The 21511-nt window shown below is 43.1% G+C and overlaps 1 protein-coding gene across 1 annotated transcript in view; it reads right to left on the bottom strand.

The window, feature by feature from the left end:
* Window positions 1–21511, bottom strand: part of LOC126272158 (retinol-binding protein pinta-like) — a 260190-nt gene that overhangs the window by 235723 nt on the left and 2956 nt on the right. The window contains exon 2 of the mRNA XM_049974791.1: window positions 10138–10298. Within this exon, the coding sequence (XP_049830748.1) occupies window positions 10138–10288 (151 nt within the window). The 5' untranslated portion in view covers window positions 10289–10298. The remainder of the gene's footprint in view (window positions 1–10137; window positions 10299–21511) is intronic.

Below are 21511 nucleotides of genomic sequence, written 5' to 3'. Positions count from 1 at the left end.
GTAAACCCAGTTCTAAGCAAAGAAGGGAAAGCAGAAAGGTGGAAGGAGTATATAGAGGGTCTATACAAGGGCGATGTACTTGAGGACAATATGACGGAAATGGAAGAGGATGTAGATGAAGATGAAATAGGAGATATAATATTGCCTGAAGAGTTTGACAGAGCACTGAAATACCTGAGCCAGTTCTGCCAAAACTCTACCATCTGGTGAGCAAGATGTATGAGACAGACGAAATACCCTCAGACTTGAAGAAGAGTATAATAATACCATTTCCATAGAAAGCAGGTGTTGACAGATGTGAAAATTACCGAACAATCCGTTTAAAAAGCCACAGCTGCAAAATACTAACACGAATTCTTTACAGACGAATGGAAAAACTAGAAGAAGCAAACCTCGGGGAAGATCAGTTTGAATTCCGTAGAAACACTGGAACACGTGAGGCAATACTGATCTTACGTCTTATCTTAGAAGAAAGATTAAGGAAAGGCAAACCTACGTTTCTAGCATTTCTAGACTTAGAGAAAGCTTTTGACAATGTTGACTGGAATACTCTCTTTCAAATTCAAAAAGTGGCAGGGGTAAAATACTGAGAGCGAAAGGCTATTTACAATTTGTACAGAAGCCAGTTGGCAGTTGTAAGAGTCGAGGGACATAAAGGGAAGCAGTGGTTGGGAAGGGAGTAAGACAGGGTTGTAGCCTCTCCCCGATGTTATTCAATCTGTATATTGAGCAAGCAGTAAAGGAAACAAAAGAAAAATTCGGAGTAGGTATTGAAATCCATTGAGAAGAACAAAAAATTTTGAGATTCGCCCATGACATTGTAATTCTGTCAGAGACAGCAAAGGACTTGGAAAAGCAGTTGAGTGGAATGGACAGTGTCTTGAAACGAGGATATAAGATGAACATCAACAAAAGAAAAACGAGGATAATGGAATGTAGTCGAATTAAGTCGGGTGATGCTGAGGGAATTAGATTAGGAAATGAGACACTTAAAGTAGTAAAATGCAAGGAAAGCGTTTCTGAAGAAGAGAAATTTGTTAACATCGAGTATAGATTTAAGTGTCAGGAAGTCATTTCTGAAAGTATTTGTATGGAGTGTAGCCATGTATGGAAGTGAAACATGGACGATAAATTGTTTGGATAAGAAGAGAATAGAAGCTTTCGAAATGTGGTGCTACAGAAGAATGCTGCAGATTAGATGAGTAGATCACATAACTAATGAGGAAGTATTGAAAAGGATTGGGGAGAAGAGAAGTATGTGGCACAACTTGACCAGAAGAAGGGATCGTTTGGTAAGACATGTTCTGAGGCATCAAGGGATCACTAACTTAGCATTGGCAGGCAGTGTGCAGGGTAAAAGAGGGAGACGAAGAGATGAATACACTAAGCGGATTCAGAAGGATGTAGGTTGCAGTAGGTACTGGGAGATGAAGAAGCTTGCACAGGATAGAGTAGCATGGAGAGCTGCATCAAACCAGTCTCAGGACTGAAGACCACAACAACAGTTGGAACAGCTTGCAGGACTGACGGCGTGTTTCTGCTGTATGCACTGTTCACCAGATAGGGACAATTTGTGACCGGAGCAACGCGCCCGTTACATACTCCAATCTATATGCGTACACATGTCGAATTTTCTCATTGTAGACCTATAAACCAGTGTGGCAACGTATGGTATACCCAAACTATGAATACGTGGATATGCTTCTGGTCTTTGGTGCATCTGATAACTTGGCTCGTGTTGCCAGTCGTGAATCTGTTGCTAGATATCCTCGTCAACGTCATCCAGATAAAAATGTGTTTTGTTGTCTGGAGCTGCGCCTTCGGCAGTCAGGTTCTCTCCTTCCACCATCATGTGACATAGTTCGTCCACGGACTCTCTGTACTCTAGCTACTAAGGAAACTATTCTGGAGGTCATACAAAAAGAACCTCAGCGAAGTACACGTAGCTTAACAAGGCAACTCGGTGTTTCGCAACACCTGTTTGTTAACGTGCTGCATTAGCATGGGCTGCACAACTATCATTAAGCTTTCACGTAACACCTGCGTCCTGAAGATCGCCATCAGCTGATACAATTCTGTGAATGGTTCCAACTACAAGAGGAAGCCAACGATGACTTTGTGAACACCGCAATACGGTCAGATGAAGCAGCATTCAATAAGCACAATTCCCGCCAATGGTGTGAGCTTAACCCGCACATCACCCACAAACATGGATGTCAAGTTCGCTTTGATATCAACGTCTGGGCCAGAATATTAAGTGACAGGTGTTTTGGCCCCTACATGTTGATTGACTGGTTGGCTGCGGGAAGAAATCATGATTCCTCTCAAACTATTTACCTGATGTCCCGGAAGATAGTCCACTGCATATTTGTTTCAACATGATGGTGCAACTCCACACTTTGGAATTAGTGTGCAACAGTATTTGGACAGAACACTTCCAGCGAAAGGACTCAGACACGGAGGTCCAGCTGTATGGCCAATGCATTCACTTGACCTAAATCCCCTGGATTTTTTTTCCTGTGGGGACACATGAAGGAGCATGTGTACCCTACTCCGACAACGAAAGTGGAAGGATTGGTAACACGTGCTCATGCTGCTCTTGTTAAGTTGAATGCAGCTTTGGTGCTGATCCGACTGGCTGCGCAATGTTCGTACGTGCAGGGAGGTCGCTTTGAGCATCTGCTGTTCTGAGGACAACGTATTCTGTTGTGAAAGCCATGCTGTCATTAATAAGCACATTACTATTGTCACTGGTACTAATGTGTGAAATCTGTGTGCTCATATTACATGCAGTATAAATAGTATAAATGGCAAGTAGATGTTGTATTATTGTACGGTGCTATCAATTTTTAGAATCTCGAAACTGACATTGTTTTTGTATTTATTCTGTCCTATGACAGGTCATTTGCTTCGTCCACTTCTTATTTGTCTAACCACGTACTTATGATGTTCAGCGTTACAAAATGTTTTAAATTTAGGATACAAGTGACCTAAAAAATGGCATATATTTTAATATTAAATGTGAGAATGAAACTAACAAATTAAAAAAAATTCGCCCCCACCCCCCAGATGGAATTTTCTACCTCCTGCATGCTAACCAAAAACTCTATCCACTGCACCAAGTGTACACCGCGACTGATACGTGCTGACAGAGGAAGTTAGTATGTATGTGGTTACAGCGATGGCAGATAGCCACTCTTTAATGTCCTGTTTCTGACAGATGTACTCACCGGACGAAACTTTGTGAGCTATATTTTTTTTATAGCTGGCATGTGAGGGGTCGCGCTGCGAAGACCGAGTGCTCGAATTTCGCTTCACCCTGTATACTAGATAGCTGTGCCATGTAGCATTATACATTAACAGGTACCGTACCGTAACCTGGTATTTGGTAAAACCACATTTTCTAACAACCACGCACAGACAGAGCGCACCTAGAATGCAATACTAACTGATGCGGTGATGTGGCTGCCCACGGTGTACTATACCTGTTGCATAGGATAAAGGTTTTCTACCGACTGTATGTTATCAGTTGAACAATCGGTTTGTTAGACGTTTTAACGATATTTTATACTGGTCATGTTAACCACAAGTAGTTCGTGTTTTTAACAGTATAATTCATAGTTGTTTTCTGCTTATTTACATTTATGTTTCAGGTTAGCTCCTGTAGCATTTTCTTGCGCCTATTATGTTTGGATTTGACTGAGGGTCTTAAGAGAAGGTGCATGATTATGGCAGTTTTCAAACGACAAACATCCATGGTCCTTCAAAAGCGAAGCTACTGTTCCTAATTGTAAAAATATTTATGGCAAACATTTGTTCTTTTAGACTCAATGTATCTCTGAAGTTTCCTTGGGCTGGCTCATTTCCTTAGGCTGCTATAATTACGATGTAAATTAATTTAAATTTTATTCAATCTGAGTCTTTGTTGCCGTTGTTAAAATTTAAATTTCACTTTGGAAGTATTCTGTTCATGACTCCAGTGATTGTAACTGGTTGTTCTGAAGAGGTCGTAATTATGATGCTAAAATGCATTAAAATTTTATTTAATCTTAAACTTTATTAACAATTTGTTGCTTTATTAATGTTTAACATCAGGTTCATCCCACTTGTGAATCTCGCGCTTTGAGCCAGTTCATCAATCACATTTTGTCTGCATGATTATATTTGATCATGTTATCAATAAAAGCGTAAATATTGTACTGGTAACACAAACTCAGTCAGTCTATGTCATCCTTTAATCCTAAGGGTACAAATTCAATAATCAACATAGACAATAAGGACTTTTAAATGCAAGAAATACTGTATCACGAGAGCCAGTGACGTGATAAGTACATATGAAATTCAGCGTGCAGTTTCGTCTGTCAGGAATTGAATGTATCAGTGACCGAGGTCAAAATATTGAGCACTTGACGAGCCAGTCATTAAAATAACCACAATAATTGTATCGGTGGTTTGCGTCTACCTCTTTCACGGTGTGGCAACCCTCTCCTCCAGACGGCATGTCAGTAACTAGCTTCGCAGTTATCACAAATTGATCCGATTCCATCCTGTTATTTTGTCAAAGCATTATTCTAATGTTCTTCCCAATATTACAGAAATATTAGTTTCATTTAAGCAAAGCAGAAAATCGTAGTTCGACAACATTAAAGGTTATAAATTACTTGCGAGTCTTTGAGTCGTGGAATACTTGGTTCGAAGTTTAATCTCCATTAGATTTTGATGAATTCGTCATAAAAGAAAAACGAATTATTGTTTCTTCGATGTGCAAGCAGAACAGGATGGATGATAAGCTGCAATACTGGCTTACTCATTCCAAGTTTTATTTCTGATCTGTGGATTTACCACGTGGGTTATTTGACTGCAAAAGAATTTTCAGTATTTTAAACGTGGACACAAAACTTTAGGATGGGTTTCATCGGTACTTACATGTGTTCCATGGTGCTCACGATGTCGGGTCCCAAAGGGTCACGGTTCATCATTATCTCTGGATACCTGGTCTTCAGAGAGAAGTAGGCGTCCAATCCTGTCTTAACCCTCTCTATGCTGCATTTGCAGTTTATGTACATCCTTTCGATGCGTGCGTCTTCTAAGGCAAATGTACACGTTGGTTATTACACAAAATTTTTCATTAATCATAGAAAAATCGTTTTAATAGCTATAACTTGAAGGTAGGTTTTTAATTAAGTTTTCAGACTTTCGCCTGGTTCAAAGATGTCCTTCATCATATCCTATCGTCACCCAATTTTTTCCCTTCTGTGTCACTACTTCACTCAGCTTCCTCTGTAGACGTGATCTGCCTCTACTAACAATGACCTTGTACTTCTCCTTCCAACGACAGTTAACATTTCCTGGATGCCATAGTGGATGCTCCATTAACCTGTGTCATGTCTTGATAAGTATCTTTTGTAGTCTTGCGTCCTTATTTATTGCTGTATTCCCCAGAAGCTTCGGAACGTAGCTATACGTATATGATTGACGTGCTGTCCATGCCCAATTCATGCTATCGCCTTACATCATACCGTAACCCTGTGGTCTCTAATCCCTGTATCGGTTTTGATGCTCGCTATTACCTCAGGATTATTTGTTGCTACGAGGTCGAGCGTGTTTTTAGAAATGTTTACTATTTGCTCGAAATAATTTCCAGAGAATGCGCTTAGCGCTATTACGGATGATGTTTCATGCGCACCTCCGGAATTAGGCATGTATTTTCGCCAAAATATCGAGGGTAAGTTAAAGTTACCACCAACTAATATCGTATGAGTCGGGTACGCGTTTGAAATCTAACTCAAGTTTTCTTTGAACCTTTCAGCAACTGTATCATCTCAATAGGGGCGTCGGTAAAAGGATCATATTATTATTTTATACCGCTGCCTACAACGACCTCTGCTCATACTAACTCACAGGAAGTATCTACTTCAATTTCGCGACAAGATAAACTAATTCTAACAGCAACAAACACTCCACCGCCAACCGTGTTTAGCCCATCCTTTCGGAACACCGTTAGGTTCTTCTCAAAAAGTTCAGCTGAGCTTATGTCTGTCTTTAGACACCTTTCAGTGCCTATAACGATTTGAGCATCAGTGCTTTTTATTAGCGCTTGGAGCTCTGGTAGTTCCCCAACACAGCTACGACAATTTACAACTGTTATACCGATGATTCCTGTATCTACGTTCTTCCTGTGTTCTGCCTGCGCCCATCGTGACTGGAGCCCTTCTTGTGTTTTCACGAGACCCTCTAACCTAAAAAATCGTCCAGTCCACGCCACGCTGCCACTGCTACCCGTTTAGCCGCCTCCTGAGTATAGTGGACACCTGACCAGTTCAGGGGAACCTGCAACTCAACCACCCTATTGGGGAATTCGAGGTGTCTGCAGCCTTCACGGTTCGCAGAACCGCCTGAGTCTCTGCTCTTTACCAGAGGTCCGCAAACGGTCATATCGACAATGCTGCATATGGTCAGCACTGCTTTCATCTTGGCAAGCAAGACTGGCAGCCTTTACCACTTCTGTTAGCCGCTCGAAACCAGAGAGAATCTCTTCTGATTCAAAGTGACACACATCATTACTACCGACGTGGGCAACTACCTGCAGTTGGCTGGACCCTGTGCTCTTCATGGCATCCGGGAGGACCCGTTCTACATCTGTAATGACTCCACCCGGTATGCGCACATTGGTTTTCTTTCCCCTTTTGGCAGCCATGTCCCTAAGGAGCCCCATAACAAGCCTAACGTTAGAACTCCTGTCAATAATCTCACCCTCTGTGATTGTCCAGATCTTGCAGGCTGAGAGGTTTCCTTTGAAACAGGACAGAAGACAGCATCTGGCTCAGGGCAGTGTCAGCCACAGACAGGACCTGGCACCTGTTTGTCAGGACAAACCGGGAAGGCCTTACGTGCGGCCACCTGGGACGTCATTCGTCGCCTGCTACTCCCCACGACGACCTCCCCCTCGACCACAGGTGAGGGGTCAGCCTCAGTGCTGCAGTAACTGGGCTGGCCACCGGTGAGGACCGAATGGAGGACTCGGACGTACTGGATGTCCGTTGGATCCCCACGGCCGGCCCACAAGAATGGTGCTCATCCACTGCAGCGTTAAGCTGTATAACCGAGGCCCTCACAGCCTGGAGCTGAGAGCGAAGTGTCACCAACTCCCTGTCCATACTAAAGGCGTCGAAAACTATACAGATAAACGGACTATCGACACGCGCTGCGTAACTCTACTGTAGACCCGCAGGAACTGTGTCTATTAGATTAGATTAATATGCAGAGATTCAAAAACCTAACACCCAAAGCACTCAGGTGAAATTAAACAATTTGCCCCTGATTAGCAACTTGTAGTATGTCACAAAATTAGTTTACTTTCCGATGCCCACGAAAGCGCAAGAACTGTGGCTGTTAGATATTAAATTAACAAGCTGAGGTTTTTTATTCAAAATTTAAGCGGTGGAGAAATTCGAACCCGGGACTGCTTACGTTTAGGCTAGTAATGAAATACTCTACCACACTTGTCTTCTTTTTTTATGTTCACGTTATTTTGTTCGTAACTGGTTGTTGTATTTTTTCAGGGTGGACGTCCTATGATGCTTGTGGAATTTCTTTGTTGATCCATTCTTTTTTTTTTCTTTTTCTTACGACTGAACGCCCTGAACTACAGCGCTGGCCACCCTTAGACCCTGGGTGCTAGCAGCTCTTACCAACTACAATCGGGGCTTATCTGACCAGGCCACCCTTAGACCCTGGGTGCTAGCAGCTCTTACCAACAACAATCGGGGCTTATCTGACCAGGCCACCCTTAGACCCTGGGTGCTAGCAGCTCTTACCAACTACAGTCGGGGCTCATCTGACCAGGCCACAGGTTTCCAGTCCTCTAAGGTCCAACCAATATGGTCACGACCCCAGGAGAGACGCTGCTGGCAATGTCGTGGTGCTAGAAAATGCATTTGCGTATGTTCTCTGCAGCCATAGGCCATTAATGAGAACTTTCACCGCGCTGTCCTAACGGTTACAGTCGTCGTACATTCCACGTGAAAAGAGACGAGGCAGAGGCTGTAGAACAAAAATCGCCGTACAGATCGTAGTGCCATTGCGCACAGAAATATGTGTAATCCGTATAACATCTCGGAGGCCCCAAACTCGCCGCTAGAGGGTCCTGGATGCACACCAACGTGAGTACACACCAGGAATGTGCACGCATCGACCGTCCACTGCAAACAGAGAAATAGGAGATTCAAAAGAAGAGCAGAGAGTTGGAGCGCGTTTGATTAAAGCGGAAGCAGTGCGGTCAACGAAAATTCATCGAATGGCATAGGTGAACGCAGAGCACTGTAAGTCTGTGGCAAGGGTAGCGGCGTGGCGGAAGCGAACTGATGTCGTTAATTGATGACGCACGGTCTGGAACGCCACACCCCATTACCGGTGGCATTAGCTAGGAAGTGGAAACCCTCACTGTGCTACACCGACGAATTAAGGGGTCAACCACTAACCCAGAAGTCCAATTGCGACGGACATGCAGTGCTCTCTACACAGTTCTGCCATTCTTTGATAAATTTCCCGTTCCCTGTACTCCTTCTATTCTAAGCAAATCTACTTCAACACTTCGCTCTTTTTTGAACCCTCCAAATCTCTGTTTCCTGTATTAATGAGTGCAATTCATGGTCAAAGCGTGCACGGGCTCGCACTTTGGCTTAATTATCACAACGATGTACATGCCAATACGTGGCTCCTATACTATGTCATAGTCCCACCTCTTCTTACACTGAACTCCTTCGAGCAATCTACACCATCCGCAAACGCGGCTCCGACAGTTCTATTGTGTCCTTTCTAATGTTGAATTCTAGTAGGCTGTCGCACCTGTACCGACACATTCCGTCAACCGTACAGCTGCACACTCTCCACACGCCCTCCGAACGAAATTTCCAGTGTCTCCTTCTCCTAATTATGAAATCCGTCCTGACATTTACCCATCCTACCAACTATAACTCCACCCCACCAAATCATGTCTCCATCTCCTTTTCCTTGGCATCTTTTCCTACTGCATTTCCCTTTCGTTTTCAGTTTCAGTGTGAGGCTTGGTTTTAAAATCGTAGTTTTCTATATCATGTTTCAAATGCATTCTCATTATTTTGCTTTACCTTTCATTATCCCTATTTTATATTAACGACAACAAAACGCACGGTTATTTTATATAAAACCTTCATTAAATTTACCTTAACAAATTTTAAAATCACTTGTAAATATGTCTCGTCCTGTGCTAAGGAGTTGGTGGACTGTAACGCTAACAGCCCAGTAGTCGCGTGTATGGGTCGAGGAATGTAGAATACCCCCCCCCCCCCCCTCAAAAAAAGGAAAGCCGTAGTTGGAACATCTTAACATTTAACGAAAATCTTAGAAGCGTCTTATCTCAATCTCCGTTCGTTTATTTTCCTGCTGTACACACAAGTTGTCACAGTCATTCTGTTCTTACTGTTCCTTCTGCCTCAGGGAACAAATTTACTGCAGGAACTGCTGATGCAGCTCTTAATAACTCTTCTCTCCTTACTACTGACTGCAGCAAGAGCGCTTTGTTAGTATAACTTACACCTGCCAGGTATCACTGAGAAACTGCTGACTTTCTAGATGAATCAAAAAACTCTTGTTAAATATGTAGTGTTAGTGCTGGAAACCATCGCGACATTGAGCTGCACTCGTTTTATCGAAATGCAACCAGTGAGTGGTGCGTTCGAATCTGCCACGAGGTTTCCCGGTGATTTTACATTGTTGCAAGGTGAATTCTACGAGTGGAATTGTGCCACTAAAACATTCTCAGCCGGGTCTCGCTGTGTCTCACTAACAGCTCGCCTGGCACTTGGCTGAAAAATCCGTGGCGGTGTAACCAGCCATTAGTGTATGCTCTACCTCGATAGTAAAAATTATTCAAGAAATAGAGTCTGTAGCAGTCTCACACGATAGATTCAGTTCATTTAAGCGCAAAAACAGCATTACAATTAGACTGATTAATTAACTACTGCAACAGCTAAGTTTGGAAACGATTTGTTCAAAATTGAAGAGCGAAATAGTAGTTTAAGGAATCAACTCGAAACTCAGAATTATGGTTTCGGAATTTTAGAAGAGTAGACCAGAATGGTCAGAAAGCTGACTGACCTATCTCGTCGGGCAGATGCGGCTGCATCCTGAGCCAGTCTCGAACAGCCGTGATGGCCCTCTTGATGTCCTCTTCATCTGTTCCCAGTTTCTTCCTGATGGTCTCTATCTGCTCCCGCGTCGCAGGTATGAAGATGTAGCGATCGCTCATTGCTGGTATTCTAAAGCAGAAGCGGGGGCGCATTGTCAGAAAGTCACCGGTGATACTCGCAGTTCTCAAAATGTACAGAGCATGGGTGCAAATTTCGCCGCTCGTTACAAATAGAGTTGCTCTTAGATGCAGTATGACCAGTTACTTCTTTGTCCATTTGAAAATAAACAGCTTTTAGAGTTCCGTCTCTCCCATCGGTAAAAACAGAATCTCTATTGTATGAATTGTATGAGTGAATTCTGTCCGTTCTTTTGAACATGTCCGAAAGAATAGAGACCACGCGGAATCCGCAGCCGCGATACATGTTACGTATATGAAGGTGCAGGAGAGAGATAGGAAACGGAAGGGGAGGAACTATTGCTGCATTGAGACTTTATGCGGAGCCAGGGGCGACAAGTGATAATGTGTAGCAGATCGGGATTAGAAGCTGAGATTTCATGCTTAGTAGACAGTAGCGTGCCACGCGGACAGGTGTTTACAGCAAATGCGCGGACTGTCTTAGCAAGCCTCTCGGCCCACCCACATTCCCACCCAGGGCCACCTGGCTGCGGTCCCTGCCTGTGTCCCCCACGGCCGCTATTTTGAGGTTCCCGCAGGAGGTCGGACGTACTTATGCATCTGCACTGAAGAAGGTGGGTTCGTTGCCCATTGAGGTGAATCAATTACACGAACTTGTGGTTCATTCTGACATGTCAGGAAAAGAAAGACATCACGCATTCGAATAACTGATTCGCCTCGATGCATGGTGTATGTTCTTTCGGGTACATAAAAAAACCCAGACACCACGCATTCATACGATTGATTTGCCTCGATGGGCAATGAATCTACCACATTCAGTGCCGACGCACAACAACGTCTCACATCCTGCGGAAATTTCGAAGTATCAGGCAAGGAGGGCCTGGGCAGGGCGTTTGGATGGGTGCCTCGAGGTGGCAGCGTGGGTCGAGGTGTGGGGGGTGCTGCGATAGTCCGCACAACTGCGACAGACGCGGCACAGTGGCTGAAGCAGCTGCTTATTAACTACTAGATGCTGGACTTGAATCCCGGTCCAGCACACAGTTTCACATGTCGCCGTTGATTGCGCGCAACGTCCTGATACAGCTGATATCAATAGTCCAATAGTCCTTCCTCTTTCCTTACCCTTCTCCCCCCCCCCCCCCAATTTTTATAATACAGGATCATTTTTTCTGTCTGTCTGTCTGTCCGTCCGACTGTTAAAAATCGTTTCTCTCAGGAGCGAGTAGAAGCATCAAGTTTAAATTCATATCACATAACAAAACAGAGGTTTTGAATACCGCTTCAGTTGTAAATTACTTTATTTTGACAGGACCGGTTTCGGCCTGTTACAAGCCCATCCTCAGTTGTCGTACTTGCGCATCTGCGCAGGCACCTGGTACACGCGGCGCTCGGGGACCACAGCACAGCTACGACACCTGAGGATGGGCTTGTAACAGTCCGAAACCGGCAGTGTGAAAATAAACTAATTTACAATTGAAGTGCTATTTTCAACCTCTGCCATAATACTCAGTTGCGGATGTTCTTCCAACACGATCCTTCACATAGAAAGGTTTACAGGCGTTTGGCAGTGCAATAAATGTAAGCTTCTAAGTTAATGCAACCGAAAGATACGGCCATTTATGCCAAATACAAAGGGCTATAGGCCTTTAGCGTTGTAAAAGAACTTAGATTTTAAGTAAGTTACTCGCAATACAGAGCTGTTTAAGTCAAATAATTTGGCAGTCGTAACCTCACTCGTCAAAACCTATACGGTAGTACCCTTTAGCCTACAATCATGAAATTTAGCAAGAAGCAGGGTTTCACATTACAAGTTAAGAAAAAAATTCTAAAACTGTTAATTCGTAACTATATAACACAAAAAATTTTTTTCTTTTGTCATTTCTATCCGACGTTAAATTTGAAATTAAACCAATCTGAATCGCAACGATAAAAGTCACGCCGGCCGCGGTAACCGAGCGGTTCTAGGCGCTTCAGACTGAAACCGCGTGACCGCTGCGGTCGCAGGCTCGAATCCTGCCTCGAGCATGGATGTCTGTGACATCCTTAGGTTAGCTAGGTTTAAGTAGTTCTAAGTTCTAGGGGACTGATGACCTTAGATGTTAAGTCCCATAGTGCTCAGAGCCATTTGAACCATAAAAGTCAAACATCAGGCAAGGAGTGACTTTATTGCTTGTATGAAGCGTTTTGGTGTTTATTAATCATCAGATACCCGGCAGTGATTGCTGGACCTAGATAAGGCGTTTCAAGTTCGATGTGAAACAAATATTCGCCGTCTACTTTGTTTGACTTTTACCATTGCGACCCAGTCAGCCCCAATGCACGACTAAGATTATTTCAATGACAATCGCTTACCTCCTGAATGACTTTTTCTCACTTGTAGATTATTGAGATTAAAACGTTGTCGAAAATCTTATAATCCTTGGGGCACATATCTTGCCAGTATCATCGTCGAAACACGCAAAAGAAAGTGGTGATTCTCTACTCTCGGAATGGATGAAGTGTCTACATAAATCTTCAGCAAAATTTTCAGTTTCCACGGAGTGATTAGTACGAAAATCTATCTCTTTCTATCCTACTTGCACACGTAGCTTAGGAAAGCACGTGGCTGTTTTCTTTTGAAAATCATCGGAGTATTTTCTTGTGAAGCAAAAAACAAGTAAACTAGTTAAGAAATGATAATGTTACTAGAGTACCACAGTATATAACGTTATTCATTACTATGAAAAATATGAATCAGTATATTACTTTGATGAGTGTTTAATGAGCCACGAAATGTTAAAAGAGCCAGAGTCGGAATTGACAAAACATCAGTTCATATTTGCAAACGTGTCAAAAATCTGTAAGATATTATCCATACCAGCTGTGCGTTGTCACTGTTAATACCTAAACAGTTTAAGCCTTTTTACTAAAGAGTAGCAGAGGACAAACAGCTACTAAATAATCAATTGCATACAAATAACAATTCACTGCTCAAATGGTTCTGAGCACTATGAAACTCAACTTCTGAGGCCATCAGTACCCTAGAACTTAGAACTACTTAAACCTAACTAACCTATCACAGACTTCCATGCTCGAGGCAGTATTCGAACCTGCGACCGTAGCGGTCGTTCCAGACTGTAACGCCTAGAACCGTTCGGCCACCCCGACCCGCAATTCACTACTAAACCTGACAGAAGAACAGAGGTGTTATACCACACGGAAAACTGGTATAAATAAATTCAACAGAAACAGAAGATAGTAATTTGATCCCAGCTTTAGAAGAAAACATCTATAGTTGCAGAACAACTCATCAACACTTATTGTGAGGAACAAAACACATACTGAGCCATAAATTTAACGAAAATTACCGTATCAGAGCTCAAAAGTCTTAACACATATATATAGTGTGGCCATTGTACATCCTTCATAAATTAAATCATAAAATCTGTAGCAACAATTTAATTATGTGTATTCAGAAACTCTCATTATCTGATGTCTTATGAGAATGAATAAAATTTGTTTTTGCCTGGATCGCTAACGGTATACAGTGTGCATTCCATAATACTATTAATATAACCTACATGGACTTTTTGCGTTGAACAGTACTCAAAATAAGAACACACTAATTTTACAAGATACTAACATAGCGCCTGGCACTTCGCTCGCGTTTGCGCAGTAATTACAGCAAAAATAATTTTGGAAACATATATTAAGTTTACTGAAGAATTGGTGGTTAACGGACGATCAAAAAGTTCCATTTCAGATCGTTGCTGCAGAATATGTGCAACCCGGGATTTGAGTCCTGGTCTGACACGAATTTTCACTTCATTGAATTCACTTCAGTGCCCTGTTGCGGCCGCCGTCACAATTTAGTTCATTTTATGAAGTGTGTGAGTCAGTCGGTTGTATGGAATCACTGCAGAAAGATGGGTTCACATGGAGACGTCGCAGCATGTCTGAAAAGAGTTATCGTGTCTGAACGTTCGTGTAACAACACCGTAAATAGTATTCCCAGATCTGTTGGTGCATAAAAGTTGCCTGTCAATAATGACATACTTACACTCAAGAGCCATATACAGTTGATGTTCCAGAGACATACTGAGGCCCACATATATCTGAGATAATGATGTAGTCTGAAACAACTTATTGAAATTTACACCAGCTCCTCGGTTCTAAACTGAATGTCCTGCTTACACAGCGGCACGAATTACCCTGATGCGTCTCCCTCACCAATACAAATTCTAATTCATACCTCAGAAGGGGAATAGCAATAGGCTGAAGAGTGAACTGGAATTTGCACTGGGAAGGGAGACTTCCTAGGTTAATCTCTGCAGATCTGGTAGCCAAGTGCCAGCGTGGCCCAGCAGTTAGTGCTGAATCTGCCTAGTAAGCAGAATACCCGGGTTCGAATACCGGCAGGAATTTTGATTCATTGCTCCAGCCTACATCTTTACTGACATTCATGTTACACGATGTAAGAAAGATGGTTGTAAAGACATCCTACCTGACAGCGACCAGAGAAAATTATCGCACTTGTCAATAAGAATCTGTTTATTATCAGAAAGGAATTGATGCTGTCAGTGAATGCCTGCCCGTCTGAACCAGTTCCCAAACGAACGCTGCAAAAGGAACAGAATGCAATGGGCATTTTGAGTCGAATACTACACAGAGGCCATTTCTTATAGTGACTCATCAAGGTAGCCCGCCCGGTTAGCCATGCGATCTAACGCACTGCTTTCCGGGCGGAAAGCGTGCTGGTCCCCGGCACGAATCCGCACGGAGGATTAGTGTCGAGGTGCGGTGTGCCGGCCTGTCTGTGGATGTTTAGTAAGGTGGTTTTCAGTCCCCTAGACCTTAGAACTACTTAAACCTAACTAACCTAAGGACATCACACGCATCCATGCCCGAGGCAGGATTCGAACCTGCGACCGTAGCAGTCGTGCGGTTCCCGACTGAAGCGCCTAGAACCGCTCGCTACAGCGCCAAACAATACAATAAAAGGGCAACGCCAGTGTAAACAAACGTGAAATTAAATAAAATTTTCTCGGGTTTCTAACTTCGTCAATTGGTTAAAACTACACGAGTTTTCGGCCAAGCACTCCTTGGCCATTGTCAAGTGTTATGACTGCCAGTGGGCTGTTGGTGCGCCCTTATATACGTTAGCTGCCGGCTGTGACGTCACTGGTGCCCGTGACATTGCCATATATGGGCATTTTTTGAGTCGGCGTTCGATGTGCCCTCTTCAACCGCGCGATCGCTGGATCCCACGCAGTGCTGAGCTGTAAGCCACCGTCTCTATTCAGGGTGTTTGTGGTAATTTTTATTTTAGTACCATCCTGTATTATACTGTCCCAGAAGCCGTTAGTGGGAGCCACGACAGAGGACCCAGAAGAGCAGTTGAATTTTATGTGGTGAGCGTTTTCTAACGCATGCTGTGGAACAACGCAGGCAAGAACATGAGCGGTATTATCGCCTACGATGTCCTGAGAAATCTGCGTTAGCTGAGCATGCGTTAGAAAACGGTCACTCTTGCATTCATACCAACGTGAAATTAGACTGACCAAGTGGAGATTAGCGATACAGAAGATTCAACCCGACTCCCTCTCGCAGGGCTGGCAATCGACAACACTGTTTCTCTTTGTAACAAAAGTAGAGCTGACCCATTACCAGAAGAGCCGAACCTTTCTGGTGTCACAGGAATCAATCTAGAACACTGTGTTGCATTATGATTAGTCTCTTCACTAATTTCAAAATAAGAAAAGCAAACAACGAGCTGCACTTAACAGAAAGCAAAGCGGAGTACACAAAGCATTTGACAAGACCTGTCGCTCCACTGCTTGCTGATATTGGCATGATCGTGAAAGTGGTAGTTGTGGCCTTACCTCTGCCTGTCTGTTAAGTAACCATAGATGGAAGCATGGTAAATAAGTGTTGTGTTAAAATGTGCGCAAAACACACTGAGGTGACAAAAGTCATGGGATTGTAATGTGCACATATACAGATTGCGGTAGCATCGCATATCCAAAGTAGAAGAGGGCAGTGAATTAGCGGGAAGGCAGTGAATTTGTACTCAGGTGATACATGCGAAAAATTTTCCGGCATGATTATGGTCACACGACAGTTGATAGACTCTGGAGGTGGAATAATACTTGGAGCTACATTCATGGCCATTCTATTCCGGAAATCGTTAGGAAATCCAATATTACGAGATCCAACATTCTCGTGACCAAATATTATCCTGTCTTCTGCTTGCTCGTAATAAGTATGCATTAGGCACTCTCATCTTTCCAGATGTCGAGAGACATGTTCAAAGTGATTAAAGCCTATGTTCCAGCTTTGACAAATGGTCAGCAAGTCTGTCGCAACTTATCTGGGCAGCTAAATCAGTCGAAATTAATACCATAGAAAATGTCCGGTAGCATTTCGAACAGTAGATGAAACGTAGTGATCTACATCCCAGCAATTTGGTAGCTCTATGGGTTCAATCATCTATGAGTGGCTTCAGCTAGATATGGCGTATCTGAAGGAACTTTTATACACTCGTACTATCTCTGAAATGAGGCCACTATCAATCAACATATTTTAGTATGCTTATTGTGTTCATTTCTCTTCATCAAGTAGTCAATCAATGACGCTGCTTACTAACTAGAAATAGCATTCGGTACCACCAGAAGCTGTCCCTTTATTGCCATATTTTCACTTCTCTTTTTAATACAGTGCACAGCCGAAAGCCTGAGAACAGCCCCGCAAAAGATAAGAGACTTTATAAGAGGATGTGACTACCATAAAAATGTTCAGGGTCCAAGGCGAAGTAGCACCCTCAGACGAGCAGAAAGGCTTTCTAATTCCCCACCACACGCTCTGTGGGCGGGACGCAGGATAGCTTCAGCCCGGAAAGAGCAGCAGCGTTGTTCGTAAAGACTCCCTGTAGGATCTTGTGTTGCCGGCCGGAGTAGCCTGGTCTGTTCTCGTTATTTTTCATAGTTGTTGTTGTGGTCTTGAGTTCAGAGACTAGTTTGATGCAGTTCGCCATGTTACTCTATCCTGTGCAAGCTTCTTCATCTCCCAGTACCTACTGCAACCTACATCCTTCTGAATCTGTTTAGTGTATTCATCTCTTGGTCTCCCTCTACGATTTTTACCCTCCACGCTGCCCTCCAATACTAAATTGGTGGTCCCTTGATGCCCTACCAACCGATCCCTTCTTCTAGTCAAGTTGTGCCACAAATTTCTCCACAATCCTATTCAATACCTCCTCATTAGTTACGTGATCTACCCACCTAATCTTCAACATACTCCTGTAGCACCACATTTCGAAAGCTTCTATTCTCTTCTTGTCCGAACTATTTATTGTCCATGTTTCACTTCCATGCATGGCTACACTCCATACAAATAGTTTCAGAAACGACTTCCTGACATTTAATTCTATACTCGATGTTAACAAATTTCTGTTTTTCAGAAACGCTTTCCTAGATCTTATATCCTCTCTACTTCGATCATCATCATTTATTTTACTTGCCAAATAGAAAAATTCCTTTACTATTTTATGTGTCTCATTTCCTAATGTAATTCCCTCGGCATCTCCCGACTTAGTTCGACTACATTCCATTATCGTCGTTTTGCTTTTGATGATGTTCGTCTTATATCCTCCTTTCAAGACACTGTCCATTCCATTCAACTGCTCTTCTAGGTCTTCTGCTGTCTCTGACAGAATTACACTGTCATCGGCGAACCTCGAAGTTTTTATTTCTTCTCCATGGATTTCAATTCATACACCGAACTTTTCTTTTCATTCCTTTACTGCTTGCTCAATATACAGATTGAATAGCATAGGGGACAGGCTAGAACCCTGTTTCACTCCCTTCCCAAAGACTGCTTCCCTTTCATGCCCCTTGATTCTTATAATGGCCATCTGGTTCCTATTTTTCATAGAGCACGAAGTTTCTCGTGTCAGCCGTCTCATAGCTCTGTTTCGAAATTTTACCATGCAGTGGAGGATATTTTCTACCTTCCTCCTCACCCCATAAGTCTATTCACTACACGTAGAGAAAATCCACAAAAGCAGGAGATTGTTTAACATCTTTACTTGACTTTTACTGGACGCAACTCACAATGTCGGCCACAATTAGCCGTCGATCTCCTGTCGTGGAGAAAAGTAGGAAGACGGAAGTACACGTGAGGTGACTGAAGAGTGACTTTGTGACTTGGAGCTCGAAGAGTGGTGACTTCAAGTAATCACTCGTGGGTAGGTGGCAGACAATGTCTGCACTTGAGTACTGGCTGCAGAGAGAGAGAGAGAGAGAGAGAGAGAGAGAGAGAGAGAGACAGACAGAGGGAGAGAGACAGAGAGAGAGAGAGAGAGAGAGAGAGAGAGAGAGAGAGAGCTAAACTCAATGCCCCCAGCTGGTACTACCGTCCCCTTCCAGTTTTACGGCGAGAGTTCGGTACGATGGGACAACTGCAGGAGGACACTATACTGGTTCACTCCCTAGAAGAGCCAATTAACCCATTTTAATGGTTAGAAGACAGATAATTTTATTTCAGTAAGCACTTTGGTGATTTCATTTTTCGAACCTATTTTTCCGTGTTCTTTCTTTACTAACCATGCTTACAACTACTGGTTGTATTTCTGTATTATTCACATAACTTCGCTTTTATCACGATCAGCCACCGGTGTCTAAATATTCAGTTGTTACTCTCAGAGAGTAACTCATGTCTCTTGCTTTTCGATAATAAACCTGACTGTTATGGTGACCATTTTTTGCTGTTGTAGACTCGGTGATCCGTCATCTCCTTAATATATCTATATGGTTGGTGTGGTACCCATATTGTCAAGTCTTTTGCATTGTGCGACATTATCATTTCCTTTAATTAACTTCCATGATCATACGAAGTGCTTCCCTTGTCTGTAGGTCACCGGAGACTGGACTCTTAGCATCGTATGGCTAGGCTAGATACCACAATCGGCCCCCCACAATATACTCGCCTTATGCTAAAGGAAGTCATATGGCTTGATAGGATACAAGACCCCGAAGGGCATGTTCAATTGCCAAATTGGAAAGGTTGTTCCTATTATCTACGCCAACAGGCACCTTCCTTTGTGAGGTATGAGACCTTCGTGTGTACGTGTGTACGACTGTAATGGCCTGTGTAGTCTAGAGTCGTGTCCATCTTGGAGATCATGAGAGAGGCGAGAGCGTGAAGCCCTCTGCCGGCACGTAGCCTGCTCCTCTCGAAGAGCACCAACAAGTCCGCCGAGCTTAACGTCCCCCCGCCCCCCCCCCCCCCCCCCCGCCCCGCCTTCCGTCAGGTGGACCACCATTAACAGTGTCTCATATCCTCACTTTATGAGAGTTTGTAACTAAATCCAGGACATTTCTGCAGAGGCTGGTGATAAGGGACCTAACGCCACCGCCACTTCTGTCCCCTCTGCCGTAGAGGAAATGGGAAAATTGCCAACAGCACGCGGCGCACCCGAACTTTTCCTTTCGGGCCTCTTACCACCCCTACAACTCCACCTTTCCGCTCGCGACAAATGCCTTCTTTGCATGGCTGCTTTGCGCCATTGTTGCACCCTTTTTTCCTGGAAGGACGTCCTCTTCTTTAATGTAAAACAAAGAAGCCACACATAAACAGAATACTTCATAGTATCTTTTAGTCACAATAAGACTGTAGTAGAATATGTTGGAAGTTACGTATTTCAGAGATAGTTGTTGCACATACCGAAACAGTTGGGATCAATGAACTGAAGTACTTCTTCTAACGAAACTCAAAATCATTATGGAATTAGTAAAATAAAATAAAGTGCCTCTTCGTTTGTGGACGTGACCCTGAAAGCTCTTTCAGTAGCCCAATCACTATAGAACATATCTTAATCTTCTTTAATGGAAAAAAGAAATCCTACACATATATGTAAACGGAAATTAAAAATTTTCCTGAATGATGCGGAGACAATGTAAAAAGATAAAAGTTTTGTCACTTGAATCAAACGCAACGTCCTAATAAAACACCCTCCTTGCAAATGAGCCTCTTACAGGAAAAGATATGTTCTTTCGTAGCTATAAAAGTCAACAAACTTAAAATTATATCCTTGAAATAAATTGGTTAACTTACACTGCATTCTTAAAGGATTGTCATCTCTGCAGGTACCTGTGCTACTGATCTTAAGATCCAAATTGTAAAGTATCAAAAAAAATACTTGTTTGTATCATTCCTTTCCTTACGTCCTTCAGTCGTTATTCAGTATTTTTCTAAACCCATTTTGCATAGCTACTATTAAAAACTTTTGAAAAGTCTCCTGATATCACATGTCTCCCTGTAGGATCTTGTGTTGCCGGCCGGAGTTGCCGTGCGGTTCTAGGCGCTACAGTCTGGAGTCGAGCGCCCGCTACGGTCGCAGTTTCGAATCCTGCCTCGGGCATGGGTATGTGTGATGTCCTTAGGTTAGTTAGGTTTAATTATTTCTAAGTTCTAGGCGACTGATGACCTCAGAAGTTAAGTCGCATAGTGCTCAGAGAAATTTTTGATCTTGTGTTACACCCACACGTACATTAGAAACTGGACTCATCTGTTACTCCCAGAGCAAAAACAGCGTGCACTGAGTTGGCAACTATCCAATTAGCCGCCGCTTATTTACTGTTAGGAAATGGGGTGAAGTCTGGGATCACTAATGTGGTGGCATCAAAACTGTCAATCGATGTGCGATTGACAATTCGTAACATTCCTCGATCTGAACAAGGGACACATGAGGCAGTGCTTCAGACTGTCTGCCCTACCGCAGGTATCGGACAGGTTGGACAGTGTGAGGCTGATCCTATACAGTAGTTCGTCGGTTTATGTGGTTTTATTAACCAACCTATACCAAGTGGCCTTCACGTGTGGTGTGCTTTGCAACAAGACAAGTGAAAAAATTATACTTTTGTGCGTGTACCGAGAATTCGCTTTTTCACAAGCTCTTGACCTGATTTTCCCTTACTTCGTCATTTAACAAATCACTGTTTCAGTATTCTATTGTAGTTGCAAGTGCATTACGATGTTAGCGAGGTGACATTATCTTAACCAAAAGAAGCCAAAAGAAGCATGTTTTACCATGGCAACTAGAGAAATGTAGATGATACTCGAAATTCGTTAGTGATGAATGAGTGGTTTTTAGCTAAAAGCAATTTTTGGTTTCCGCTAGTGATAATAAAGGGGGTGGACCAATGACCACATCGAAAAACATGGACA

Source organism: Schistocerca gregaria, chromosome 5 (genome assembly GCF_023897955.1).
Source record: "Schistocerca gregaria isolate iqSchGreg1 chromosome 5, iqSchGreg1.2, whole genome shotgun sequence".
NCBI lineage: Eukaryota > Metazoa > Arthropoda > Insecta > Orthoptera > Acrididae > Schistocerca > Schistocerca gregaria.
This window is presented reverse-complemented; position numbering and strand designations above follow the sequence as displayed.